Source organism: Dermacentor silvarum, chromosome 2, assembly GCF_013339745.2.
Source record: "Dermacentor silvarum isolate Dsil-2018 chromosome 2, BIME_Dsil_1.4, whole genome shotgun sequence".
Taxonomy (NCBI): Eukaryota; Metazoa; Arthropoda; class Arachnida; order Ixodida; family Ixodidae; genus Dermacentor; species Dermacentor silvarum.
The window spans coordinates 217,313,415-217,337,982 of record NC_051155.1 but is presented as its reverse complement, the minus strand read 5'-3'; the positions used below and the strand labels follow the sequence as shown (position 1 = coordinate 217,337,982).

At 44.4% G+C, this 24,568-nt stretch overlaps 1 protein-coding gene across 7 annotated transcripts in view; it reads left to right on the top strand.

The window, feature by feature from the left end:
* Window positions 1-24,568, top strand: part of LOC119442642 (dmX-like protein 2) — a 150,166-nt gene that overhangs the window by 58,560 nt on the left and 67,038 nt on the right. For 6 of the 7 annotated variants that reach the window (XM_049662276.1, XM_049662278.1, XM_049662277.1 and 3 more), the window contains 14 exons: window positions 1,704-1,849; window positions 3,818-3,924; window positions 4,760-4,955; window positions 6,451-6,823; window positions 7,159-7,408; window positions 8,836-9,076; window positions 14,228-14,414; window positions 15,566-15,916; window positions 16,827-16,979; window positions 18,680-18,824; window positions 19,640-19,699; window positions 21,399-21,673; window positions 23,743-23,840; window positions 24,089-24,254. In XM_049662276.1, the coding sequence (XP_049518233.1) occupies window positions 1,704-1,849; window positions 3,818-3,924; window positions 4,760-4,955; window positions 6,451-6,823; window positions 7,159-7,408; window positions 8,836-9,076; window positions 14,228-14,414; window positions 15,566-15,916; window positions 16,827-16,979; window positions 18,680-18,824; window positions 19,640-19,699; window positions 21,399-21,673; window positions 23,743-23,840; window positions 24,089-24,254 (2,748 nt within the window). Of the gene's footprint in view, window positions 1-1,703; window positions 1,850-3,817; window positions 3,925-4,759; window positions 4,956-6,450; window positions 6,824-7,158; window positions 7,409-8,835; window positions 9,077-14,227; window positions 14,415-15,565; window positions 15,917-16,826; window positions 16,980-18,679; window positions 18,825-19,639; window positions 19,700-21,398; window positions 21,674-23,742; window positions 23,841-23,902; window positions 24,001-24,088; window positions 24,255-24,568 lie in introns of all 7 variants that reach the window. The other variant, XM_049662275.1, reaches the window with a different exon arrangement.

The window sequence follows — 24,568 nt, the reverse complement described above, 5'->3', positions numbered from 1 at the left end:
AGATCTTTCTTGTCCTGTTTATTGCCCTGATTTCATCTTAACAGCGTGTACAAACTAGCCTAAGGACAAGCTCTTCTCAAGTTTATAACATAATGAAAGTCAAAGACAAGGGAACCAAAAAAAAAAAGAAAAAAAAGGGAGGCGGTGCTTATTATGCATTTCCTAGACAAGCAAGTCGCAATATTTTCGGAATGCTTTGCTTCTGCGCAGCGTGGTCCCTAAGCAGTTATGGTTAACACAATCCGGAATGAGGTAGAGGCTGCAATGTTCTGTGCTGGGGGAGGTTATCGCCCTCATGACAACTCGCACCCATCTTGGACCTTCCCCCCCCCCCATCCCCTCTTCCTCCGGTCTGCCACTACACCTCGCCTTGCTTTAACATTCAAGCTGTCCCTTTCATTCATGTCACTCTTTCGGAGCCCACCTCTTGAAACTTTCTGTTCCGTGGGAAACGGGGAGGGGGGTTTCGACCTCCCAAATCCTGCCCTGGCTACGCCAATGGCTGACTGTAATAGTCCCCCCAACACCCCCCTAGCTATGCCAATGGCTATGACTGTAGTAGTAGTACAGTTAAACCTGAATATGATGAAGTTGGTAAAATTGGCACTTCGTTATAATTCAAATTCGACCTTTTATGCAAATAAGTACAGTTGCTGACGGATTTTTCTTATGCGGAAGTGGCTGTAAAATTTTTTGAATTATTGGGCAGTCAAAAAACGAATTTCAAAGCAAAAAGAAAATAATTTTGTTGAATTTGATAGTTTGCAAGCAAAGATACAGTTTCATGCCTTGTCAACGATATCTTCAAATCGGCGGTATAAGCGAAGCATGCAAAGCTTTTGCCTTCGTGGCTCATAGTGTCGCTCGCAGAAGGACGACACTATCAGCAGACGACTCGGGTGTCAATGGATCCCCCCAGTGCACGCTTGTTCTTGTTTTTATTTACAAATACTGCTGTCTCTATTTCGAGAAATAGCAGGAGTGGGTACAAGATTTTAGTACAAACAAAACAAACACTAAGATTGTACAAACAGATTAACAGGAGATATGGTTAGGTAATTTCTCAATGAACTTTGCAAAAGGCAATGCGCATAGCGAACCATCCAAGTTGTTCCAAATTTCAACTGAAAGCTGAATTCGCTGCTACCACCAAAGACGCTGCTCCGCTTCAGCAGCTGCTCTCTGTCGCGCAGCGCATGATTTGAGAGGTGCGTTCACAAACATGTAATTCAACCATTTGAACATTTGCTTCTGCACCAGTTTCCATTTATTGCCTTGGTAATTTGTCGCGGCAGCAGTGAAATTTTGTTATAGATTGAAATCACGTATAAACACATTTCATTATATTGAGGTTCAAAATACATAGTATTTATGAACAAGAATATATAAAAAGTTAAATACTTTGTTTCGAGAATTTTTAAATTTGAAGTTCGTTATATTGAGGTTTTAATTGTACAACAGAAACAAATTTTATGGGTTTTTTCTTATCTCAAGATTTTGCTGGCATCTGTCATTGGTACCACCAACACGTAAAAAAAAATGCTTTCCCTGTGCAATGAATGACCTGAGCAGGTGCAGTGGTGTCACATAGCCACTACGTACTAGGAAAGACATATGATATAAGGGCATGATGAGTTGCTGCAGCTATCACCATAACTGTGCCCTGGATTGACACAGGACTACGGGATGATTCCTTTTTGTAGGTGTGCACCCAAGAACTGCCACTTCCGCATGATGTGGAAATTGTTCATTCGGCACCGGCAGCAGGCCATGTGAGCTCTTCGAACATCTACCCGGCTTGCTTTGCTCCATATGTGCTCTCCACTGCTTGCAGCGACGGGTTGACAAGGTTAGTCTGAATTACAGTCGAACCTCAATAATGAACATTCATACGATGGAGTGAATCTAAAATGTTTCTCGCCGGTATTTGTAAGTAACGAATGTATGCTTAGAATGTATATCAGATACAGTCGACTCTTGTTACAGCGGACCCTCATTATCCGACAAAAAAATGTCCATTTTATCCAAAGTTCGTAATATCCAAAACGCCTCACTTCCGAAACTTTGGTCGCGATGTCTAACAACGTTATTGCCAAGAGTGAGTGACGAACGTCCAAAGTCGAAGTTTCGCCCAAAAATAGAAGCACCGATTGCGATAGCAAATTAGTAGACAGCTATATGAAGTAAGGATAGTAGTTTTATCGGCCATATGAAGCTGTAAACATCAGCATGGTGTCACGCATGCACAGGTAAACATGAGTACATCTCGCTCGATGACCGCAGAAAGTCGCTGTCAAAACGCTGCAGTCAGGAAGCGCAGCAACAGCGGCGAGCAAACTAAACATCAAAATAACAGGAGCCGCCGGAGTAGAACCCTCCTCTTCCTTGCCTCCCTCCCTCCCTCGCCTCGTGCGCAAGATTGAGCAGCGATTGCCGCAGACCCTCGCGAGTCTGTTGTCAGCCCATGTCGACACGGCAAAAGTATGCTTTATGCGCCCAATTTTCAAAAAAAAAATTGCCGCTAATTTCTTCTACTGTAGCCGATAGTCCGTTGTGGCGTGGTTCGTTAAAAGTGAACTTTGTTGCATTAATAATATAGGTAGAGCGTAGACTGTATAATACTTAAGGTATTATATCTTAGATCTTTCTTCCGTGGTTTTGGCGCATCTATTTCACACCTATTTCACATCCATTTTCTTGTATGCGACTTCGTTATCGCGAGGTTCAGTTGTACTACTGCACCACATGTTTTTTAGATGTTTGTTTCGCCTCAAGACAGTGTCAGAGCTCCTTGTCTCCAGAGCAAACAAAAATTTAATGAATCATTGGCAACAGCACATGAGTGCTACCGTACGTTTTCACAAGTAACAACCACAAGAACTGGCCATCAGACTGTGCACAGATAATTGTTTGTTGTCTTCTTATGGTGATTTGACAAAGTGTTGATCCTCTTTATTCCCCTCATTCTCTTTGCTCACTGTGGCGATTAGTAAGACCATTGCTTAGGTTCTGCTGTGAGTTTATTTGGCAGCTAGCATATAACATGTCTGGCAGTTTGAGGTCAACTTCAACGAAATATCACTTTGGCTAAATTTGTTATAAATTAGTGTACCACTGAAGGCAATCTTGGCATAGCCGCAGGGTTGGTAATTGTATACTTTTCTTGAAAGCAGCCTTTAAACAGGACCAAAGCAGACCACGCATGCACCTGGTGGTTGTCCCTCTGACGCAAGTCCCAGAGTGCTGTTTCCAAGATTTGTCAGCGTGCCACAAGCAGTGCCGAATCATCTCTGAGATCATGCCGATGGGCTGCATGTTCTAGGTCGTGCATCAGTTCCAGTGACTGAAAATGACGGCGCTCTTTAATTAATTTTAAGTTTTGTTATCAAAAATGATTACTTTTGCAAGCTCTTTGTGACACTTCCACTCATATTTCAAACACCAAATTTTGCACGGAGGCTCACTTTTTATGCTGTCCAAAATTTTGTTACGGTTGGCCTTTAAGGAAACATTACAGCATGGTGGTTGCATGTGTTGTCCACCTTGAATTTCCTTAGTTCCTAGAATCTTAGTCTTTTTATTAAGTGGTGTTTTCTTAGTCTCTAATGGATTCTTTCAGCAATATTCGCTTTTCTCATAAAACAGAATTCTGTACACATACCAGTAAAGGATAGTACCGTGCCAGTAACAATGGCAGGCAGCTACTATAAACGTGAATATGTAAAACATTTTTTGTTGACCCTGTTCTAAAAGCCAAGTGGCAGTTGTAATTTTTGTGTATGGTGCTAATGGTGTATTTTTGTGCAAACGTTTCCAGATTTTGGAAATGTAAAGTGGACTGTGAAGGTGATGGAACTCCCAACTTCACGTGGGTGGAATGGGAGATGACACTGAACAAGTCATCCAGTGTCATACAGGTTCCTGGTAATCCACTTTTGTGTGTTCAGTTTTGGGGCAGGCTCATGCTATCTGGGGAACTCTCATCTCAGTATGTCGTTACGTGTGTTCTTTGATTTTCAGTGCCTTAGCAAAACATACATTTCATTCACAATTGCCGAGAAAACTGGGAAATCTGATAGTTATAAGGCATTCATTATAGCAGCCAGGCTGATATTATTAAGAGGCTCATATTTATACACTCGTGTTAGGAAGATGCAACTTTCTTTTTCGTTTTCATTTTGTACAATAAAGTGTTGTGGCTGAGTGAACTTGTACTCTATCATTGCAGAGACTGCATTTCAGAAATTTTAACTGTTAGAGATGACCCCACTGCTTAAGCATTCAGGCATCAACAAAATAGTGTCTTACCACTAAACATTTTAAGTAGGCAAAAAGAACCCTGAAGTCAGCTTGATTCTTCACAATTCAGGTCCATTTTGTTCTCACGTATATCATATTTACTCACATGATGAACACACTTTTCTATATCTGGAAAATTTTTGTGTGCATTGTAGTATAATCACATTGTCGTATGCATACTATCAACATATTTTTTCACAGAGACAGTGCAAAGGGTGACAGCTGGGAAGTGACTGATTGTTGCATGTGGTACCACACGCATATTGCACTATGAACTTGGCATAATCATTCTCATTCGTGTAATTCTCAATAGAGCAGTCCATCCATGTGCACTCTAGCTACTTGCGTTTGACTGATATATCAGATCAGTCATGATCTCGCTCCTGCATATAATGTTTGTTGTATTATATTTCTGTTACATATCCTGGACTCATTTCTTTCTTTGTTCCCTTCCCTTTAGGCCAGCCCATTAGTGTCAGCTGTGCATATAGTGGCAGAGTAGCATGTGCCTACAAGCGTGGCCACTCTTTCAACCGGCCTGGCTCTAGCAACCCCTCCGATCGGTGCGTCAACCTGGGTGTTGCGATCTACGAGTGCGAATCTACTGGTGGTTCTGAATGGATACTCGAGGACACAGTGCTTCTGAACAACGTCAGGTAAGCGACCTCTGTTTGTGGCCTGTAAATTTCATCATCCTGAGCTCATATTTGTTTAATTTTACACGAGCATGCAAAACTAATAAATAGATGCGTTCTTTACGTCTCTCTGTAAATCACCTTCACATTTTCATGATGTAGTGCTGCTGGTTATGAGGTTGAAATTTAGTATTACTTCACTAGAATCTTACAACTTCAGCATTTCATGTGGCAATAAAAATTTTTACTTGCTCTCTTTCTTAAAGTTGAACAGCAATAATAATCACAATACGTAACTGCCTAATTCAAAGAGTGAGGAAAAATAAGCTGGCAAGCTATACAAACAAATGCTCTGAGCGATTGCACGCCACGAATTCATGCCCCCGAATGCACACCTCCGAATCAAGCGTGCACGCGCTTTGTGGGTCCGCCATAGAAAACTAATGTGTAACTGACTTCGCCGCAGTACAGCCGTGTTATGCAGTAAAGCATACAAACGGCGTGAACGCAGTTTTGGGTTCGTATCCGATTTCACCGTGCAGGTAATTTCTGGCCACTCTTCTCTGAAAGAAAGAATTCCCGTTAGAATCCTAGGGCAGGCCAAAAATAGGCATTTTCTTTCCAAGATATTTCAATTTGTTCACCCTAAGCTTTGCGGAGACATGTTGCCACTAAAGGGGCCGCTATTGGGGTCGGCATAGGGGTCAGGCGCATGCATGCTGCCTGGTGAAATTCGAATTATCCGGTGAACGCCAATTTTAGGATTGAAATAATGAAAGCTTGGGACTATAGAAATGCATAGGCGCCAGCCAGAACCTACAGTGGGGTTCAAATTCCACTGTGGTGAAGGTGGATTACCAGCGAAGCAGTTCAGCACGTGACATGGAGACATGGATGAAAGGCATCAGCAAATTTTATTTCTCTTGAGTGGCGATGGCACTCGTCCCGAAGAAAGACACACACACACACTTGATCGGTGGCATACATTTACGTGGAAGACTACCACCAGCTCGGTGAGCTGGAGGAAACTAGACACGTGCAGCAGGACCTCTACATGGTAGAAAGTAGACACGCGCGACGGGGCCACCACGCCGGTAGAACGGAAGGAAACTAGGCACGCAAGCGCTTGGAACAATGACAAAGGGAGGACGGGGCAAGCGTACACATGGCCGACGCGGGCCGCACAGCGGCAAACCTTTGAGAAACCCCTATTATCTACGTGAGAGTCGACTGATTTTGAAAATGGTGCCTATTGATGACTAATATACTGAAAATGCATATCCAAGTGATGAGACGTATAAGCTTTTGCATAGAATGAAGTGATTTTGCATCAAATTCGGGAGTGGAGTTTTTGCACACGCAGATCTGTTGACGGACACGAAAAATGCATAGAACCCTAGCCATGAACAGCTTCACTGTAAAAATCTAAATAAATGGAGTCAAATTAACGGAAGTCTACTGTAGTAGTAGTAGTTAGCAAGTAATGCCTTCTTTTTATTTCTTCTTTCGCACTTAGTCTGCCACGTCTAGATCAGACGGCTCCTGGTGTTGACCTGGGTTCCTTGGTTGACACAACTCTGAGGCACCGCAAGACAGCTGACTCGCTTGTGCAGCGCTTGGCCTCAGACGGGGACCTCAGTGGACCGCCCAGCTCCCTGCAGCGACTGTTGTCAGTGCCCAGCTATGCCACGCTGCACACACTACGTAGGGCAGTGATCGAGCAGGGCAACCAGGGCCCCCTGGTGCACAAGTCGCTTATCCAACTCGACTGGGTTTCCTCGGAGGATGGCTCTCATGTCCTCACTGTGGCTGTTGGCTCCCGCATCCTCCTCTTTGCACCTGTGGCTAAGGATGTCATCCAGCAAGGTGGCACTGGCCTGGAAACTCAGGTAAGTCTTGGTGCCACAACTTTACTTGCATTTACCATACTTTAGGCGCAGTGTCAAGGAGATCATGCAAAAATGAGGGGTGCAGCTTGTACACGAATGTTACCTTGCACTACGGCTTCACGGCAATAACAGACATACTGCCATGAAGCTCTCCACTGCAGCACAGTGCGGCTTCGTGGCAATGCATTTCATGTAACCGCACTCCATGCTAACAAAGTACTGTATAAGCACATGCACCAACCTCAGCACATATACCTCTGTTGACATAATCACTGAGTGCAGGCAGAACACCATAGATTCTTACTGTTCTTCGCTTCCTTTCCCAAATTTTATAGTCCTTGAGCTCTGGCACACCACGGCCCCTGCTGAAGCAAGTGTCATCACTGGCAGCGCCCGTGGCATCAACGGGGGCAGCTGAAGCAGTGCGCTGGCTGCAGATTAGGTGCACACGCCTGGAGACCGCTGATGGCCTGCCCCCGTTGCCCATGCAAGTGTCCTGGGTTCGCGATGGCATTCTTGTAGTTGGCATGGACAGTGAGATGCACATCTACTCTCAGTGGAGGCCTCAGAAAGGAGCCCCAAAGGGTAAGCATCGATTCCCTCTGAATGTTTTTGTAAGGTTAAAATCTGGGAAGTTATCCCCAAGCTTAATTCGCCGTTTTTTTTTTTGCTTGCATGAATTTGGCTGGGTTGGCTGTGGTTTCGTTCTTTCAGTGGATGACCTCTGTATTAGAAACGAGCCCCTTCAAAGCTCTTCCTCAAATCAGCCAAGCTGAGAACAGCACTGATCCATACCCCAAGTAGACACTACACATCCATAATGCTCCTCGACAATACCGTACTTACACAAATTTTAACGAGCACATTTTTTCAGAGAAAATGGGTTTGAAAATTGCCTGCATGATACAGTCTAATATGAAACCAAAACCATGCTTGCGATGTTGGCAATAGTCTACTGTTCGATGCAGTGTCATCACCATCGCAAGGTAGCGACAGAGCACATTTTCGTGAAGGTTGCTGCGAGTTCAGTGCCAGCGTTTCTGGCGCTGTGCCAAGCTCACTATCTGTGTATAATGCCGGGAATGCTGTCGGCCACATACTTCAGCAAGTCCAGTGCAGAGTCACATAAAATCTCGCAAAAGTGATAGCAGTACATATCTCTAAAAGTGATCACTTGTGAATACCACTCCTGTGTGTATATGCGAGTACCTGTGACCAGTGAAGTGCAAATGGCAATGATGATGTGCCACTTTCATTAAGAAAGCTCATATAAAGAAAAGTATCTTCTGTGAAAGTAAATTCTGCACATTTTGTTTTTTCTGATCACGAATGTGGGGGGAACGTTACATTCAGGTGCACTTTTAGTTTCTTAAGTTAAACCTGGAAAATTAGGTGTGCGATAGATTCGGAGGCATGCTAGAATAGGGTAAATACAGTATGCAGACAATTGCCATCGAATATGCACTGAGATGGCCTGGGTTATGGAATTTTAGCTGAGAAAATATTAAGGAGCATTACTAGAGTGCTGTGATAGTGTCATTCAAGGGAGGGGGAGGCACAGCTTTCCACTTTCAGCAGAAGAACTGTCAAGTCAAAGCATTTTTGTGAATACCAGGCTTGGGCACAGATGAAGTGAGATCATTAATTTGTGTTAATGCTCGGTTAATCGTTCTTCGATCTTTGAAGTAGTATTACTTATAGTGCATATTATGGAGTTGGAACACTCTTGACAGCAAAGTAAGCGACAATGCATGGGAATTTAAACATACAAGAAGGGCATTTATTGCTCTTTGTACACAACAATGCCAGCAGCTGAAATATCGTGTTTGCCAATGTTGGTGCCATGCTTTGAAGCTGAATGTGAAGCTTTCAGCAGGTTAATCCGGCAGAATGCGCCGACAAGCGACGGTTAATTCACATGCAGTGAATTCCACAGCCAGTAAGGAAGAAGCAAGTTCCTTTCATGTATCGGCTAGCTCAACAAGATGTTCTAGTCATGCATCTGATTTCAGGTCTAAAGAACAACCTCATGCCTTTGGCAATAGAAGAAGAGAACATCTGCAAGGTTCGCATGTTGCCAGAGGAAGAGCTGCTGAGCCGGGTTCAGGAGCTGTCTCAGTTGCGGCTCGGACCGGGTGCCCCTTTGGGGTTGGCACGCAATGCTTCATCATCATCCGCCCAGGCTATGGACAAGAAAAAACAGCGTGGTGAAGCAGCAGTGTCTTCTGTCTCCCGTGGAACTGCAGCTGCGAAGTAAGAAAGGTTTGCCTTTTTGTTGAAAAGTGCTTGCATGTGTTTAACTAAAGTGCTGCACCAGTATGCCAGGTGAACCATATATTGTTAATGGCTGCTGGAAAGTGGACTGTTTCTCTGGTAATCTCAGATTTCTCACTTAGTCATAACTGCAGAGAGCTTTTATTCTCATATCTGTGTCTTTATCGCTATCATTCGTGACAGTTACAGTAAGGCCTTTGGATTTGACAATCGATAATTCGTAAAATCGGATAATTCGGACTTGTCCTGTGGTCCCGGCAGGCATATGCATTATTTAATGGCATCAAACTCTTGTAAGTCGGACATATTTGGCCGCACATTTGTTAATTCAGATAACCCTCCGAGCACTGCGAGCACCGCAAATGTGCGACACAAAGGGGCGACACAAAAGGGCGAAACCGGTCGTAATCATCAGCGCAAACTGTGCAGAAATGACAAAAACGTTGAAAGCTTTGTATCTGTTTGTTCGTTCATGCGTTTACCACCGCACATGACACCACGTTGGCTGCATGTGCCTTCAGAACTGTGTAGTCACCATCCCTGATGTGTCGATAACGACCACGTGGTTATTAGTCCAGTTTTGTGATTTTTGACAACTTTCCAAACACAACTATCATGTAAGAGAAGAGGAGTAGCCGGCGCCACATATAGGCACCAACCTCTCCTTAAAGATTTAATAAAAAATAAAACGACCACGGTTTCATCTGCAGCGGTTGTGGCAAACAGTGGTTTTGTTTTGACTCTGTGCACACATTGGCCATGTGCCTTTAGAACTCCATGGTAGCCACTCACAATCGCATCGATAATGGTCGCGGTTTTGTCCCCAGCAGTGTCAGCGAGCAGTAGCTTCGCTTTGACTCAGTGCACGCGTTGGTAGTGTGTCTTCGGAGCTGAGTAGTCACCATGTGTCATCACGTCGATCACAACCACAGTTTCATCCGTGATGGTTACAGCGAGCAGTAGTTTTGTCTTGACTCAGTGCGCACGTTAGCCACGTGCCTTCAGAACTGCCTGGTCACCATTTACGATCACATCTATAGAAACCGTGGTTTTGCCCGCAGCAGTTGCAGCAAGCAGTATTTCCCTTTGACGCGGTGCAATGCGCACGCAATAGGAGAAACACAGCGGAAGCTATCGAGCCAGATGATCGATTCTACCGTGACTTGCACGCTGGCATAAAACCCACGGCTACATAGCGATGGATGGATGATATGTTGTCGACCAGCACAGTGGCAATATAATAATTGGAATGTGTGTGCGGTAGTGATGAAAGGCATGTCTAATCAGATGAAGACGCGGGTCTTGCACCGCGTCCAAGTCGGCCAGCCGCACTCAGATGGAAGTCACTAGGCTCTTGTTGCTAAAGCGGTAAGCAGTCACGAGATGACAATTGCCGCTTCTGCACTGACTTTGTGTGAAATAGAAGCAGAGGTTGCAAATCTATTCTGTAAATAAAGGCAGATTGGCATAGCAAGCATTTATTTTTCTTGATACCCTTGATAATTGGACATTCGGTTCATTCGGACAATTTTTTTTTTTCATCTCGTGCAGTCCGAATTCATGAGGTTTTACTGTATAGATGCTGATATACCTTTACCCCTTGAAACTAAAGTAATTACACAAACATCACCCAGCTAGCTTTATTAAAAAACCAATCCATTGGGAAGCAGCCCCTCATCAAGGGGCAACTTCCATAATCAGATTCCCAATGTGCCACTTTCATAATCAGAATCAAGGAATTCTGGCACTTTAATTTTGTCGCACCAAACATGGATGACAGATGTTAAGTGATGTACTTGCATTTTTACTAAACAAACTAATCTCTCAAATTATTTTATTTCAAAAATACAGCATACATAGTATTCGAGAACATTTATTGATGTAATAAAATTTTTGCCTCTACTATGTATTTCTGCTAGATCTTCTGTTTTTTACTGTCAAGTTGTTGTTTTTTTTTCTTTTTTTCATTAAATTGTTCGAAGAAGGGAAACGGTTTTTAGAATTTTAATCAGTTCTGTTGTATCTTTGCTGTATTCGTGTTGTAATCCTTGTTGTATGCCATGTACACGAGGGGCTCGGGCACCCTCAAGTGAAATAATTTTTCACTTTTCACCCAGCAAACGCCCACATTGTAGTGGTGCAAATAAGCAGAGCTTGAAAGAGTCAAGAGGTCTTCAAAATGTTGGGTTAAATTTAATAAACCTTATTAAGGCTAGCGTCTCAAATTACTCAACTTCTATCTCAACCAGACTGATTTGAGTCTAAAGTTTATTTTGAGAACTTTTAACGCTTCATTAAAGTGTATGTGCCAATTCTGTATGCATTTGTACTATCACAATAAGAAAACTGCCTGCACATTTCTTACTGTGCCATCATGGCACTGAGTGCTGATGTTTCTCTTAAGTTGAAGTTGAATTTTCTAGTATGGTGATTGGAGTGTTCCTCAGTACTTTATGGCTTTTACTAAAAATGTAAATGATAAAGGGACACTAAAAAGAAAAGCAAAATAGTAAATTGAGCTGTAAACTTAAATTACAATTCTACAATATACAAAAAAAAGTCACTCTTTCTGTGAGAAGTGGCTTTTTGAAAAGTGGAACAAGTCAGAAAAGGCACAAGAGCAAGAGATAGGTGGCAACGTCTCCTTAAAGTTTCTGCATCAGCTCGCCACGATGTCATAGATTGTTACGGTGTCTGCTCCACCTTAGTTAAATTTTTTTTTTTCTGTAAAGATGAAGTACATCATTTTTTCTGTAAAGATGAAGTACATCATACACGTACATATTCTAAATGAGTCATAAACTTAGCAAGTTTAAAGAACTTTATAGAGTCACAACAACAAAATTACAAAATATACTTTGATGATGCCACACTGATGTATCGACACTGGGGCTCCAGCACAAAATTAAAGAAAATTTTAACTTTGACCTTTCATGTCTATTGTAATAAGCAACCTCTTACCATGAAATAGACGAATATAAAGTTTTGAAATAATAATTCATCAGTATAAAGTGATTTAGTGTTTCTCTTTATTGTCCCTTAAGGACTGTCTTTGGTCAGAATATGTTTAGGAGACAGTTTTTATTATGCTAACGTGGACATCTGAATCTTTGAATTGCTATTTCATGTAGTTTTATACTACATTGCGTAAGGAAGACTCTCTAGAAAAGTAAGTGGAAGAACAGGGCATTTTTCTGCAAATATATGGATGGGTACGTAAAAGCTAGTGATAGTCTTGGGGTGCCCATAAGCCCTCATCATCTCTACTGCACACATTTAAGAATTACTTGAAGTCTTTGCTGATACACTAGGGGTCACTTGCACAGTGAATATGCATTACACATGGCTGATGTGTACAATTGGGTGAAAGGCTTGACATAAGCAACAGTGATTGCCACATGATAATTTGTTGAGGCGTGTTTGCATGAAGCTTTTTACTTTCATCACTTGACAGCTTAGTTCATGGCACAATAGCTAAAGTACTTCATGCAGGTGACTCTCAATATTTACAGTGAAAGCTCGATGATACGAATCTCACGGGGTCACGAAAAATATTCGTATTAGCCGAAATTCGTATCATCGAAACAATTAAAACTACAGTCGAATCTCGATAATTCGAACTCAAAGGGGCCCGAAAATTTGTTAGAATTAAAAGGACGTATTTTTGAAGTATTCGTGCACCATAGCACGATGCACGAACGGTGCGAGTCGTGAAATATCGCGGCGAGCAAGCGCATAGCAAGCGCGGGCCACGAAACTGTCCAGGCCGGCTAACGGTCGCTTCCCGATAACGGCAGAAAACGAAGCTTCAGGGAGCAGGCGGCGCCGGCACACGGGTGCGCGCGGAGACCGTCGAAGGTGAGGGAGGAGGGCTGCAGGGAAGCGGATTTGGCCGCGTCAACTCCGCCGCTTCTGTGGCTCCCCTCGCCCTCCCTCCCTCTCTCTCAACTCCCTCGTAGCTTTCTCACCTTCGACTCCGTGCGCACGTCTCCGTGCGCGCCCGCTGCCGTGCTGGCGCCAGCTTATTTTAGCCGCTCCCTGAAGTTTCGTTTTCTGCCGTTATCGGGAAGTGAGCGTGTGCGGGCATGGGCAGTTTCGTTGGCCCGACTGCGCCTCCGCCGCTGCTTCCCTCAGCGCTGCTGCCGCAGTGTGCAAGGTCAACATGCGACTAGAAAATAGAGGAAGCATAGAGGAGAAGGGTTCACTGCCATTTTATCCGCGTGGCTGAGACGTCGGCACTAGTGTGTGCTAGAATACGGTTGTCTAGAACTCACTAGTCGGCACGTACACGCTTGTTCCGGCGCGATGCAGAAACGGCGACCTTGCAATTTGAGAGAGGGTGAAGTTTCCGCCGCGAGTTCTTTTTTTTTTTTTTCTTTTTTCCCGTTCCTTCGCGCGCGGCATTGAGGGGTCTCTCCTGAGCTTTTGCTCTACGGCGGTGTCGGAGCAATGCCGGTCGGAGGCGCCGCCGCGTGATTTGGCGCGCTGCTAAGAGCATTGTCGGTGCGCGGTATGTTCGAAATAAGCGTGTGCGAATTAACGAGATTCGACTATAGCTAAATTAAAGAGTCGGAGGTGAACTCACTCAGGCACATGTACGTAAAAAGCATTTATTTCTTGAAGAAAAAGTCTCTAATGTCCTTCTATCTCTGTAGACAATTCTATCTCGGTAGACATAGCTCGCTGCGACTAGGTAAAATGGCGCAAACACAAAGAACGCGGCCCGAAGCACAGCAGCCACTCCATCCGATGGGCGGCCGCCAAAAAGGAGGAAAAGTACAAAAGCGCCACCGCTTCAAACTCTTCGCGCCCAGTCGCGGAGTCCGCGCTGTCCGGCGCCGCGTCCGCGCCTCTGCACCAAAAGAGAATGGGAGAAAGCGCGTGACTGCGCGCTGTTCTCTTTTTTAATTCGTATCAATCGACGCAGGCCGGAAATCGATTCGTAACAACCGTTCTCTAGCACGTTGCAAAGTATTGGGGCTCGGCCGGGACCACAGAAAAATTTGTATCATCCGGAAATTCGTATTAGCCGTGATCGTATCATCGAGCTTTTACTGTATTTAAATTTTAAATATGTGTGCCCTTGTGAGGGCTGCAGTTCACTGTTGACCAGTGTGCATGCTTTGACAGGGAATCGGAGACAACGGTCGTCGGCCCAATGCCCGACTTGGGCCTCTTTGAGACCTGCCGTCTGGCTTGGCCAATGCTTCCTCAGTATCATCCGAAGCAACTTATGGAGCTCCTTGGCTTTGGGAAGATTCGGAGAGTCAAGGCCATCCTCAGCCACCTGGTGCGCTGTGTCTCCAAGTCAGGACAGGTACTGTATATTATTTTAGGCTGATTTGCGGCACAATGCCCAAATTGTAGCTTGGTTATCAGCTTATCATAGGCTAATGTATTTTGCTAATGAAATCTGCTGTTCTCTGGGTGTGTTGTACTAGTCTTGTGTGATTTCAGTTTAAGTGGCTTTTATATATAATAGTGTAGAATGGTTAATGTATCTAGGTTAGTTGGTGAATATGTTGATAGGGGTAGATAGAGACACAACAAATTCAGCAGAGACACTTAAAAGACTGCTTACGTGTGGGAAAAGCGAAAGCATTGTAGTCCCTTTGGGGAAATGTTTCAGATCATGACGTGGTGCCACCTCCTCACCATTGGTTACGCCGCCACGTGTCCAATGACGGATGCACTAGGCCACACCTTTAGTCAGCCAGATGGCTGCGATGTGACATGTGCAATGATGCATGCACTAAGCACACCTTTAGTCAGCCAGAACCGTGGAGCCACCTGTGGCGTTAGGGAAGCGTGCTCGTCTCGCACCCCGGAGGCCCGGGTTTGATTCCTACCCAGACCGAAGTGTATCAAATTTTCTTTTCAAAACGATTAATTTACTTTGTTTACAGGAACCTCCCTGACAAATTTGACGCCATTCTGAGCATTTTTGACATGTTTTTACTCGTTGCACCATCCACCATTTTTGGTACCATCGCTTGGTTACACTGCCGCTGCCGGATTTTAGTGTAATGGGGCATATAATGCTTTTGCATTAAGAATGAACAGGCTCACATGTTCTACTTCTGTGTAGTTCGTTTATTCCACTCCTCATCTGCAGCACTGTTTCAAGATACATGGAAAACAATGAGCCAACAAAAATATTTAGATCTGTTTTAATTAACTAAAATTGTGAATCGTTCAGTCATGTTTGCTGTCTTGCTGATATGCTTTCCCAAACACACCAACAGCGAGCTGGAACAGAAAAATGCCAACCAAAAAGGCGTTTTCAAGCACCTCTGTGGCAGCAAAGTGAACGTGCATTGTCTCAGTGTCATTCCATGGTGTCATTATTGTAGTTGTAAGAGAACACAGCCTGCTAACTCGCTACATTCGAATTTAAAATTTTGTGAATCCGTTACATTTTTCATTAGGATTTAGTTATAGTAATGTTTGTCTATTACTGGTGTGCAGGCCCCTGGAGGTGTCGTTGCAGGTGGCAATGCAGCAGAGATGGCTTCCGAAGGAGCAGCTGAAGAGGAAGGAGGCGATGAAGGAGTACGAGGCTGGTCTCGCTCACGAACGCTTTCTCTGGCAGCGCCTGCGGCAGGATCTGCAGCACACAGCCCTAGGGAGGGTGGCAACATAGTCCCCGAAGAGCTGCAGCTGGACTATGTGGAGATCCAGTCCATCCCACCACTACCACTGTATGCGCTGTTGGCAGCCGACAAGCAACTGGCACCAGGTGCAGCAGGTGGGCGCAAGGATGCTTCGCCGAGCGGCACGGGAGCAGACGCTGGTCAGGCAGGTGCTAAGGGGAACCAGGTGAGTGTAGTCTGTCTCGCGCTCTTAAGAGGTTAAAACAAAGTGTATTCATGGCCTGCAGCTGCTGTAATGCATTGAGAGAGCTTGCGAGTAGTGTTAACTGTATTTATAGTGTGACGGGGATTACGTGTATGTAATAAAGATGCACGAGTGTACTCATGCAGTATGTACAGGGTTATCAAACAGTATGGCCGAGCAGCAGCTCCTGCAGCGTTTATCCAAAATTTTCGTTTTGTTCGTGCTGCAAGGTGCTGCTTCACCATCACCACCTTCATGCACCAAGGCCTCATCTGGGCACAAAAGAATTTTAAAGTGAAGCTTTCTTTGCCTCTTCTCCCGACTTTCCGGGCACTGCTGGTGTTGTGAACTGGTTCGCAGCGTGCTGCTGGGTTTCTTGCAACACCACAAGATGGCGCTTGCCTCCACGCATCCTGGCCGGTGCTGTCGCGGCAGCGTTTCACAGTTTGTGTGTGGCACGTGCTGGGCTTGCTTTCCTATGCGACAAAAATGCCGGTGCTGCGTTGTGATAGTGTAAACATTACAATCGTCCATAGCCTGAAGAGAGCGCTTGGAGCTGGTGCCTCAACAGCGTGCTGGCCACGTATGCAGAAGCATGTTAACACACGCCAGCAAAATGGCTTCAAAGCATGCACTCGGCGTAGAGGACACCCAGGCCCGAAAGAAGTGTCATGTGGAACAGGAGCGTCTTTGCTACGCAGTGAAGCGTGGTGCAGACCGCGAATGTATGCTTTTGAATATGGTCAGATTAAAGGAGAAGTCTGTTTAATAGATGTCACATTGAATATGGTCAGATTAAAGGAGAAGTCTGTTTAATAGCAGTCAGATTGCTAGGGATTGACTGCATTTTGCTAATAGCACCTTTGTTTTGTTCACATCCTTTCACTTGCAGGCAGACTACAGTGCCTTGTTTGAGACTCTTCCCAAAAAGGAGGAAACTCTGGATGATATCCTCCAGGAGGATGCCCAGCCTAAGCCCAAAAAGACACGAGAACGACACAAGTCGGCTACTGATAAAGACCCCAACTACTTTGGAATGCGCCAGGTTAGGGACTTCATCACTGCTTAACTGTAACAATGCACGAAGGAGAAGTACATTGACCGAGTTGTCTTAATTTTGGTTTTCAGTGTAAGCATAACTTCACTGAAAGCCTTTATTTACGTAACCCACATTGTCTGTCAGTGGTAGCCGTAAAATCTGTTTGACTTGATTCTTTTTCTTTCCTTTGTACAGTCAAACCCTGATATAATGAACCTCAATTTAACGAAATGTGTGGTATAGCAATTTTCTTCATTTTCTGGTCTTACTTTCATTGGACACAATGTTTTTATTTTTATTTTTTTGTTTTTTTCACTTTAGCTAGATAATTTTGTTCACCCACAACGTATGCGCATACCTGGAGCTTTTGTGACCAGCAAAATATGTAAAAAATATTACCCAACATTAAATTTGTTATTTAGACACATGTTTGTTGCCAGCGAGCAGCAAAAAACGCTGACCATTGAGCAGAGGATGAAATGAATTGCTGTACCATCGGTTGTCTTAGGATGAAAACTGCACTGGGTGTGCCCTACCTGTATTGGCACTCTTGTTGTTGTGCTTTGCGAAACGTGTCAGCAGCCGGTTGGAACAGGAAGATGCCAAATGGGAGTTTGCATGCACCTCAGCAATAAGGAAGGGAACATACATTGTCTCAGTGTTGTCTCATGGTGTCATTATTCCATGCAAGCGCTGCAAATAATGTTACAATGATATAGGCATGGCAATTCACTACACATTTACAAATAAACCAAATGATAGCCTAGCATTGGCGGGCCAGAATGATGGTTATAGAAATGTACACATGGCACTATAGGACAGCTGCTGCTAGCCGTAGGTGCTGTCTGGGCAGGAGTTTTGCTCTATACAGGACCTCTACTGCATGCATCAGTGCTTTTGATCCCGTAATTATTGGTCGAGTTACTTGTAGGATTCTGTTAATGCATGATGACTGACAAGACGCTATCCACCAAGTCTGCTTTGGGAGCCTCTGACGTAATTTTTAATGCTGAAATATGGAAATCTCTACTTTAAAAATTCACGATTTTACAAAGTCTTGCTGCAAGTTCGATTTCACTATATCGAGGTTCAGTTGTACAACTTTGGGTTTCATTGTTTATCTTATGTACCCCATTTTAGCAATGAAAACTGCTGTGATGACTGGTATACTGTCTAAGGGCATCGCAAGTTATTACAACTATGATTTGTCACCTTGACTATGACTGTTCATTTTTCCTCAGCAAACATGTGATTCTGCTGTTAAATGACCAAGCATGTTAGCATGTGCTTAATGCCACACTATCAGAAAGTGCTGCTGCAACAGATCTACAACTTGTCCAACCATGGCAAATCAGTTCTGTAGAAACCAGCAAGGTAGAGGAAAGTTCATGAAAGGGAAAAATTGTAATCCACCCGACTGTAGTACGAAGCTACAAATAAAACCCATGCAGATTTCTTAGAAAGAGAGCTTCGCAGTTGAAGAAAAATTTGTCTTGCTCTGGGATTCAAACCCGGGTCCAGCCCCTTGCCAGGGCAGCTGCTCCAGCATCTGAGCTAACCAGGAGGCTAGCAGATCACAGAGAAAGGGCGAATTAATCTACAGCTTGAGTTGTGGATAAATTTGCAACTCGAGTAGTGTAGTCGAGTGCCGCAAATGTGAAATTTGCAATTTTAATGTGACAAGACATGGTTCATTAACTCTACAGGCGCGCCTGCTGACTCAGCTGCTGACACACTGTCACCTGCCTGGTCTCTCCAGCGTAGACCAGATGCATCTTTTGGCACTCGCTGATACACTGGCCTCTTTTCATGGCACACTCGCTGACCGTCTTGACAGTGAAATAGTGCACAGTAAGTTCTTTCCACAATTCTGCTTTGTCAACCTCTCATGAACGACAGGCTGTTGCTGTAAATTGTGTTGACCAGTCTGTCAAAATATTTTCTTTTTATGCACATGCTGTATGCACATAGCTTATAGGATGGGGGGGGCACAGCTCAGAGTTGTGCAAGGTATTTGTTGCTTTAATGGGAAATTTGGGTGATATTAATGCAGCTTTCTGGTGTTCCCTGTGAGGTCTGTTAAATTTTAAGTGGCATGTGAAAGAAGAGTGCATGCAACTGCCACCCTATGAAGCTAGTGGTTATAAGCTCTCTTTGCGAAAGTATTTCTGTTTCTTAATGCAAACTGGTTAGATAAATGTCTTCACTGTCTGGATTTTACCTGAGCATTTCGATATGTTGAACCCAATAAATCAAGTCATTTCAGGTTAAACATGATTGCCTTTTACATATGTAGGTATTGGACATGAAGGTTTGATAGCCACACTTAGAGCTTTGCATGTTCAGATGAATCTGACAAAATTCGAAAAGCACCCTCTGGTAAAATATTTTTAGGTCTGGCTTTAAACGACTTTGAATTTAAATTTAAGAACTGTGATATCTAGTAGTGTGAACAGTCTCCCATTCTGACAATTTTCTTTTTCTTTGAGCTTTTCGGTGACTCTTAGCACAATTTACATAATTTAAGTAAATTAGTATTATTCTATGATAGTTACATCATTGTTTTGTGCAGAGTAATTACATAATAGGCACTAAATGAAAGGAGCTTTTGATTGCTGGCTTCAGGTATGAATAATAAAAATAACCCATTTATACTCACCTTGCAGCTGCACCCAAGGATAATGTCAGCAGACAGAACTATGAAATGACTATCCAGGCTACTCCAGGTAATCTTTTTTTTCTTCCTTTGTTTTGGTGCGTGCGTGTGTGTGTGTGTCTGTTCTAGGTGGGTGGGTGGCACAAGGTAGTGGGAGGGGTCCATCGTGCTCCATAATCATAAGTAGTCAATAATTGTAAGTTTGATGAGGAACAGGAAAAGTTCCCCATTTTCTTCTTTTCCATGTTATAGGTCACCCACTGTAATGACGTAGTGACTTTTGTGTTGCGCTGCTAAACCCGAGGGCACAACGTCAAATCTCGGCCGCTGTGACCACATTTCGATGAGGGCAAAATGCAAAAGAACCCTAGTACCATGCATTGGGTTCACATTCAAGGACCCCAGGTGGTAATAATTAACCTGGAGTCCACCACTACGGCATGCCTTATAATCATATAGTGGCTTTGACACATAAAACTCCAGAATTCAATTCATTTTTATCTTGAAGATCACCTCAGGTGTGGCTTATGTGACTCCTTGAAAGCAGTTCACTATGTTGGTAGTGTGCCAACGACCCAAGTTGTCTGTTTTTGCACGTATCCAGTCCACTCAGTTACCTTTATTGCAACTTCACTTTTCTGTTAATAACGCTATGAGAACCATTTCCTTCTTGCAAGCCTTTCGTTTTCATGAGAGGATAGAATAATAGAAAACTAGTTGATGCATGAAGGCAGTTTGAATGAGCATGGCTTCTACATAATGAGGCAACATCCTTGATTGGCATCACTTGCTGTGTCAGATTGTACTGGCATATTGTATAACTTTAGCTCAATAAAGATGGGGCATACAGTAAGCAGCCTGCAAACCTAGTATGTTGGATGTTGTATTCGTGTTGATTATCTGTCCTTGCTGCAGTTCCAATCTCGCTGCACTAAAAGCTCAAATGTGAAAATGTTGTTTGGCTTTATTTGTGATGATGAAGATGATGCTGATGAAAACATTTTAAGGCACTAAAGGCTTAACAGGTGGAGAGATGATACCACACTGTAGAATATAAACCCTTGCGGTTGAATTGCTGTGCATGGGCAGATTCTGCATTTTGATTCAAAGTTAACTTGGTTGATTTGGGGCCACATATAGCCCATTTTTCTAGTGCACTTTGCTGCAAACATCCCAGCTTCACATGCAATATTGTACCAAGTTTACAAAGAAAATATATCTCGCTTGTGCAGAGCAACAAGAAGCTTCTTTGAGTTGACTACTGAAATTTGTCTTGTGTCTCACTAGCTCACCCACCACTATGCAACTTCACAACTTGTGGCCTTGATGCCATGATGCCTTGATGCATACCAGCATTTATTGGCCAGATGTCTTCTCCTAAGTTCACATGCTATTTGACGCCTGTGGTTGAAAGGATGTTACACATCTGCCGCCATGGCCGTGAGTGCACTGGCTAGCACTCTCAGGGCTAGAGCCTAGTAAACATACGTAAATGTGTATGGGAGGATGGCCGCCGCTGTAGCTTATTGGCGGAGCATCACATGCCCAATGCAGAAGATGTGGGTCCGGCTCCCACCCGCTGCAAGTTGTCTTTTTGTCCACCTTCATTCCTATTTCCCCTATTACTATCTCTACATTTCAATTAAAAAACTGTTAATTTTCCCCATTCTTTCCCTGGCTTCATTGTGTTTTGGCTTCATGTGGATGTAATTCATTAAAAATTGAGCCCCTTGGTTCCCCCTTATTCTTCTCACCCACAACTTGTGCAGACTCTCTGGATGATTGTGGGCTTCGATACTTCCTGGCGGTGCGTCACCACACATACCTCCTGCGGTGCCTGCCGTTGGCACAGCGGGCGCAGCTGCAGCGTCAAGGCCTGGGACCTCACTTCCTGGTCTGGGCTTTCCACTCGGAGACCCAAGAGGAGCTTGCACAGCTCATCCCCGCCCTACAGAAGCCCACTCTTCGTTGGTCCGAGCTTAGGGAGCTTGGCATCGGCTGGTGGGTTCGCTCCAACCAGCTGCTAAGACGCATCATTGAAAAAGTAAGTTGCCTTGCTGTGCTGGCCCAGTTGGCATTTGTAGCTGCAGTGTACAAAACTGACATTGCAAGAAATGGGTACCAGAAAAGATCAGCCGGGAAAGACCCAGAGGTGCAAGCAGCAGAAATGCTTATCAGTCTTGCTTACATCTCGCCGGTTCTTTCACCTGCAGCAGAGCACAAGGTCATGGTTTCGATTACTGGTGGCTATGGCTGCATCAGTGTGTTTTTCTGATGGGAAAGCAAACATTTTTCTAGCATTTCATAGAGCACACACATGACCTGTAAAGACTAGCAACTTGGAAGAGTGCCACATGTTATGGTGATATTATGAGTCCAGATGGGGAGGTGATGGTAAGTATTCAGCTGTGATAGGGTATTCTGGAGAGGTCAGGATTGAGAGAGTAGACTGTCGAGCTGTTGTTGCAAGAATGGGGCACACTGTGCGTACTATATAAAACTTGTGCTACAAACCAAACTTTTTTGGAGATGCCGGTGAGAGCCCCATGAAGAGTTATTTACTCGGAGATAGGGCTGGTGAGACAGGGACAGCCGAAGATAGGGATGGTAACTCTGTAGAAGTCAAAGTGACGGAGTGGGACTTTCATGCCTGAATGTATCCACATCCATAGCAGGTCCCCAAGGAGAACAGCTGCTAGGCAATAAACCAGTGTAGGTAAGTAAGGGAAGTTAGCAAATGGATTTGCAGTCTTGAAAGCAGGATTTGCCTTGAGGCCTTCCTTTTTTCCGGTTTTTTAGCATGGCATTCTTGTGCCTCAGAGGTTTGGCACCCTCTAGAGAGAAGCTGAATTGGAAGTCATTGTGGGGGTGCACTGGCCGTTAGGTTTTCCCTCTCTCAATATGTAAACCTGCATAAGTGCCGACTGTGCTGGATCTTCTAATGTTGCTTCTTTTCGCATCGACTGATAGTTTCTGCATCTTTCTTGTTCTAAAAAGTTTATTACCACGGAACTTTTTACAGCCGAGCACAAATTTGCAAGTTTGATTTCTGCCACTGTGACTGCGTTCCAATAGGGGGCTGAATGCAAAGGCACTAGGGTACATTTAGGTGTACACTAAGGAAACCACAAGTGATCAAAATTTATCCGAAGTCCTCCACTACAGTGTCTCAAGGCCCAGACATTGCTTTGAAATGCTTTGGGCTCGCTCTACGTCTTCCCACGAGGCATCGGTAAATCGCCCCAATAAGGGGGCTTCTTGACGCGGAACCCACCGCAGGTTTGAGCACCGAGCCTAGAGGCCTGGCTGGCTCTTGCCGTGTGTATGGAGCTCTCTCCCAGGAATACGAGACATCCAGGACAGTTCATGCATTTATTGCCTAGAACACTATGCCAGTAAATACAAAACTACACTTAAACGCCCGGAGCACACTTAGCGCCTGCAGACCCCGATGGCGGGGGAAGGCAGGTTCTGTGCCGCGTCGAACAATGATTCGCACATGCGGGCCGAGATGTGTTCGCAGACACAACCTAGCGCTTTCTGCCACCGACTCTGGTCAGCGACGGTTCGGACACATAAAATGTGACGCACCGAGCACCTGCGACTACCGAAAGGGCAGAACGCAGAGCCACTCAGCAAGCCACTCTCCTGTAAGCTGATAAAGCAAGTGAGTGTCCCAAGGCCGGGGCATTGAGGACACAAATAGATGGTCGCTCACGTACCTTGCCGCTTGCCTCTTGTGACCGGCGCTCGTCCTTCCCACTGCTTGACTCCCCCGCGCACCGTGACAACGCTGCCCAGTAAGGGCTTCTTCTCTGCATTACGCCCCACGACCCATTCGGAGGGCCACATAGCATGACGCCCCGGGATGCGGCCACGGTACCCGGGAAAACGACGTGGGGTCGAGGGACAAGCATTGAGGGGATTTCCTCGCACTACGAATGAACCCGAAGCTGGAGGAACAGCGACGACTGTGCTCGGCGGACTACAGGAACTAGCACAATGTTAACCCCTGTTAATCAATTGATCATATAGCAGCTTTGAAAGCAAGTAGGTGGGCTGCTGTTGTATTTGGAGGAGGTTGGCATTGTGCATTATTACTTTCCATTTCAGCTGGCCAAAAGTTCCTTCCAGGCTAAGCAGAACCCCTTGGATGCTGCTCTTTATTATATGGCAATGAAGAAGAAAACAGTCTTGGCTGCGCTGTTCAGGTAGGGGACTGCTGTTGTATTTGGAGGAGGTTGGCATTGTGCATTATTACTTTCCATTTCAGCTGGCCAAAAGTTCCTTCCAGGCTAAGCAGAACCCCTTGGATGCTGCTCTTTATTATATGGCAATGAAGAAGAAAACAGTCTTGGCTGCGCTGTTCAGGTATGGGACAGATGTAGTCTAGAGAGATCACATTTGATATTTTTGGCTCCTTATGCAAACAGATCTTCTGCTCATTGTGTTATTTCAGGAGTGTGAATGACAAGCGGATGTCTGACTTCTTCCAAAATGACTTTTCTCAAGACCGTTGGAGAAAAGCGGCACTCAAGAATGCCTATGTGCTGCTTGGGAAACAGCAGTTTGAGTACGCTGCAGCTTTCTTCCTCTTGGCCAATGCTGTGAAGGACGCTGTGCAGGTAACCTGACTTTTGATACCGCTAGAAAAAGTAAAGTTACTTTATATATATATGCTTAATTAATATTATTATCTAGGCTTGTGAAAGTATTCAGTATTTTTGAATATTCGATCAAAAATTATGCTATTCGGTATTCAATTCGACTTGAATTTCAGTATTCATAGTTTTTGAAGTTGTCGAAACGAACAAATATACATATTTTTTCAACATATAAGCCACACCCCACTCCAGCAAGAAGAAAGAAAAAGAGAGAGAAATGCCTATAACCCAAGGAAATAACTGCACAGAACTGCCCATTTTTCGCAATAAAATGT